General features: G+C 35.8%; 1 protein-coding gene across 1 annotated transcript; it reads left to right on the top strand.

Moving 5' to 3' along the window:
• The first annotated feature begins 1,737 nt into the window (after positions 1–1,737).
• LOC128675881 (pancreatic lipase-related protein 2-like) lies at positions 1,738–3,799 on the top strand. Its single transcript, XM_053755622.2, has 6 exons — positions 1,738–1,870; positions 2,145–2,325; positions 2,429–2,577; positions 2,666–2,911; positions 3,054–3,390; positions 3,696–3,799. Exons 1-6 carry the CDS (start codon positions 1,834–1,836, stop codon positions 3,739–3,741), a joined length of 996 nt encoding a protein of 331 aa, XP_053611597.1. The 5' UTR covers positions 1,738–1,833; the 3' UTR covers positions 3,742–3,799.
• The last annotated feature ends 1,128 nt before the right edge of the window (positions 3,800–4,927 follow it).

The following is a 4,927-nucleotide window of genomic DNA, read 5'->3' as shown; positions in this document are numbered from 1 at the left end:
CCAGTTGTTGTCATTCCTTATGGAAGATCAATAGTTCGTTGACCATCTCAACAAATTTCAATATTTTTTATATTCCACGAAATGCACTTTTTTAGTGCGGTTCGAAGAATAATTTCGGTGCGCTTTTACGTTTGCGCTCAAAACAAATGCGCTTCGAGACATTACCAATTCAGATGTGGTTTTACATCCGTCGCGTGTGACGTCAATCATCATACCTACATGAGACAATGCTAATTATTGCCAATATATCAGTCACCTAGACAGTTTGTCCCTTTCGTATGACATCCACGGAAGGATAATCAAAAATAATCCTTACGTCTACATATGGATAAATAAAGGTAAATGATATTACAAATGCGCCATGCCTGCCATTACTTACAGATTGTACGAAAACAATAAATAATATTAACTCTGTGACAAACAAATAATTTCCTATAATTGTGATAACGTTACTGCGATTTCGATAGGGCCATATACATCATCAATGATTAAATTAGAATGATGTTGACAAATTATATAATTGATGACTCTGATGTGAGTTAAGGGTGAGTTGCACCGTCATCTTTGACGGATGGATTCGGCTATAAAATAAAAATATCTCTCACAATATGTTTTAATTTAATATATCAACTGAAACACCACTGGGGCCTATATATTAATTTCCTATCACATTGTTATCTGACAGATAAACTAACTGTTAACTCCATCACTTGATAACACAACTTTTAACTGTTCGATATGTTATATAGGCTATACATACATACAGTCTGTCCAGAAAGTGTAGAAATAAAGTGAGGGTGCTGTCTCCTGTTGGCTGGCACCACTGGGAATTTATCAACCAATCTTGACCATTGTATTTGGTATTGCAATGACAAAAAAATGTAGCACATTAAAAATCAGTTTTCTTCACTTTCTGGACAGACTGTACGTACATATATATCTTATCAGCAAGCAGTGAAAGAGGCCTTAAACTGAATGTTTTTAGGGTTCCATACCTCGAAGTTAAACACGGAACCCTTATAGGATCACTTTATTTCATGTGAATTTCCTCACATGTATAGTCATCTCCCTATAATTCAGTATGTTGGGGTTTAGGTTAATCTACACAACTGTATTTAAATGAAGAAAACACTACTTGAAGAAATAGCTTTAATTAGCCTCTTATGAGTTTTACAAAATAACATGATTAATTACTGATTAGCGTGTATATAGATAAGATATAGTCGGACCACATAATACGTTTAATTCTAGATGTAGATGCATGTTACAGGCACTAAAGCCTTTATGTATTACTTATTCTTGACAAAAATAAATGTAATACTCTTTAGTTACAAGATCAATTAATAAAACACAATATACAAATAATATTCTACAGCGAAGCGTATTTTGTTGTTGCTGAGTATACTGAAGACAAGATGGTAAAGTTGCTATTAATCTTCCACAATCTTCAGCCAAGACCTCCCACTGGAAACCTACTACCGTTTAATCAAACATGATAATAGCTCGAAAACCTCTACCAAATTATTCGTAAGTTCGGTAGATTGCTACACCGTTGCATCATCTAAATCTCCAATGATAGAGACCTACCTTTCACTCCACTTGCACTAGAGTATTTTCTATGATAAATTCTGAAAGCACGATAAATTAGTTTAAATGCATTCCAACGAAAACCGTTTATTGCCTACAGCATATTTCATAATATTTGTTTACGATGATATGTGGTAATAAATTATCATTGTATTCATCAAAATCTATCGATACCCTACCAATACCAATTAGCATTTTAGTATAAAAGCCTCCAATTTATTTTGATAATCAGTTACTACAGTGAAAATGAAAGTGGTAGCATTTTTATTTTTGGCTTCTGCCAGTAAGTACTTTATTATTTGTCATAATAATAAAAGTAGTCATAATTACTTCAGGGTTCGTTTTCTAAAAGTATAAATAACATGACATTTAGCTTCTTGTTTTACTCCTTCTTGTACTTTCTGAAATTTTATTTCAAAGAAGATGATAAAAATCTTCAACTTTTTATAAACTCTCTGTACCTCTAATCGGAGCATGTATCCAGTGTTTCCTCAGCCTGGCAATTTTTTTAAACAATATCCAAAAAGTTCCACACCAAGTTGGTATTTAAATATTAGCCCTACTCGTCAATTCATCTCCTATCAAGGAAGATGTCGAGGCACCCTACCAACGTTTCATTGAGTTCACCGATGAAGAAGGGCAGACCCACACCATCGACCTAGAAGCCAAGCCTAATATGGAGCTCATTGAAGAAATCGAGAGGATTCCTGCTAACAATGCCTATTACCTTTTCACCAGGTAATATTTCATCATCATTATTTCCATTAATGGATTACTTAAGAAGAATTGTCATGTATGCAAATATGTGTCTTATTTTTATGTTTATGTAAAATTATTTCAGACGTAACCAAATTCTATCCCAAACACTGACTCTCAACAACGCGAACTCCATCAATAACTCCAACTTCAACGCTGCAGTGCCCACGATCGTTATCGTCCATGGTTGGCTCAGTAGCCGATTGACTGAGCCCAATCCCACTGTCAGATCAGGTATATATCATTAATTTTGCCTTCCTTTAACAACAAGTTAGTAAATATTATTTTTTGTGCCGTTTAACAATCAAACCTTTTTCCTCAGCATACTTGAACAAGAGCGATGTCAACGTTATTGTAGTAGACTGGAGCCGTCTGGCTATGTCCGACTACACGACTGCTGCTCTTGGTGTCCCAGCTATTGGCCGTGGAGTGGGAGAATTCCTGAGGTTCCTCAACAGCGTCACTGGTGCACCTTTCGAGAACATGCACTTGGTTGGCTTCAGTTTGGGAGCTCACGTGGTCGGCAACGCTGGAAGAGAACTTGGAGGAAGAGTTGCCCGTGTCACTGGTAAGTTAACGTAGATAAATATGATTATACAACCATTACAATGTATAGATTGTAATTAGCAGACCAATAAATAATAATTAGGTATGAACACAATAATATCGTTAAATCTCAAACAAACATACCCAAAAATATTTTACTACAGGTCTGGATCCGGCTGGCCCCCTATGGAACTACAACACCAACAGGCTCCGCGCTAGCGACGGAGTCTACGTCGAGGCTATCCACACAGACGGCGGTCTAGGAGGTCTCGGTATCGGATCAGCTGTCGCTGACGCTGACTTCTTCCCCAACGGCGGTAACTCCCAGCCTGGTTGCCTGACCAGTCTCTGCAACCACAACAGAGCCTGGGAACTCTTCGCTGCCACCGTCACTTACAACCACCTCGTCGGTCAACTCTGCACAACCACTCTTCAGATCACCTGGAATACCTGCCGTGGACAACAATTGCGCCTGGGCAACGAGGACTTAAGGAAAACTGGGTAAGCCAATAATAGACATCATTTGATTGTCGCCGACAAACTGGTTTACAGTTTGGCGTTTTTTTTAGTGATAACCTGTAACTGTTTTTCTGGATAAATAAAGAAAATAAAAAAAGACCTTTTGGTAGTGCTACATCATTTGTAATCACCTATATATTTTTAATTATTCTATCTAGATGACAATAACACTTAAAAAATTATAATCTACTAGGTTAATAACAATGTAATTATCTTTTTGGTACATTATTTGAAGCAAATGTTACTACAACTTCGCAATAAAAATTGATTGATTTCCTTTTTTTCAGACGCGGTATGTACCGACTTGACACTGGCCGAAGATATCCTTACTAAGAAGACTGATGATGGATTCTAGTAACTAAATTAAATAAAAGCTTCACCATTTAAAACGCACTATTTGTCTCATTTCCTAATATTGGAATATAAAAGGCCCTAAACTGAATTATATTGGTGCCATAGAATACATATTTTTATAAATAATAATGAGATGAAAAATTCTGGAATCGAACGGGAATGCACGTGTGACATGTATAACAAATCTAAGCTTCACAACTGCTAAAGACATAGATAAAAGAAATATATTTAGAATAGATAGATATAATGAATCTTATTTAATACGCGTCTGAATCAATCTATCAATTTTTCACAAAATGCCAGCTTGTTAATGGTTATTTGTAAAAATACAATCGGCAAAGTGAACATGGTGAAAGATGACGTTTTATGTTTAATTTGGGTAAATCTTTTACATTTTAAATAAATAGATCCACTTGGCCATTGCATGAAAACACAATGTATCTTACAAGTAATACATATTATATTAGATTATTTAGTCTGTGGCGCGCCACGCGATTGAAACTCTTATCTCCCAATGTGTGTGATGTGATTTTTCCAAGCGGCTCATCGGATGACATAATGAATTCCAACATGGCTCTGGGGGCATTTAAACTTGTCAATAAACCGAGAAGTGGGGAGGCAACCAGTTCACTAATACAAAATTTCAGGACCATTAACTTCTTAAAGATAACACTTACCTAAATCATCCCACATCGGAAGGACTTTGCTGAGAAACCAGGTTGATAGCCCGTAGTATTGTATGGTGTGATACACACTAAACAATCTAATCATGCAATGGCCAAGTCGATCTATTTATTTAAAACGTAAAAGATTTTTAATATTTATATGATAATAACTTACGTAATAACTTACTAGAAGGTCCCTGAAGTGGGGACTAAATAAAATAACCGACTTGGTATTTCATGGATCTCACAACGTTTTACGGTAGAAAAACTGAGCTGCGAGACTTGGTTTTTTTACAGCATGTTTTTGATGGCATACTTTTAGTGCAGTCCATTGTTTGTACATTATGTTTGTATTTATTAAAGTATCCTTTGAAATGCCTATCTAGGTATCTTCTGATATATTTTAGCGTATTTTTTAAACGTAATTGGCAAGTAAAAGCAATTTGCGTCCTTATTAACATTCATGTTATCGAGCTCATCTTGATAGCTCACGTGTTTAC

This window comes from Plodia interpunctella, chromosome 15 (genome assembly GCF_027563975.2).
Source record: "Plodia interpunctella isolate USDA-ARS_2022_Savannah chromosome 15, ilPloInte3.2, whole genome shotgun sequence".
Lineage (NCBI taxonomy): Eukaryota > Metazoa > Arthropoda > Insecta > Lepidoptera > Pyralidae > Plodia > Plodia interpunctella.
The sequence above is the reverse complement of the archived record's forward strand: the minus strand, read 5'-3'. Positions and strand labels throughout refer to the sequence as shown.

Excerpts from the sequence above, each read along its gene's own strand:
- LOC128675881 (XM_053755622.2), top strand. The coding sequence starts at position 1,834 with ATGAAAGTGGTAGCATTTTTATTTTTGGCTTCTGCCA. Across the intron at positions 1,871-2,144 it reads TTTATTTTTGGCTTCTGCCA|CCCTACTCGTCAATTCATCT; the intron begins GTAAGTACTTTA and ends TTTAAATATTAG. Across the intron at positions 3,391-3,695 it reads GAGGACTTAAGGAAAACTGG|ACGCGGTATGTACCGACTTG; the intron begins GTAAGCCAATAA and ends CCTTTTTTTCAG.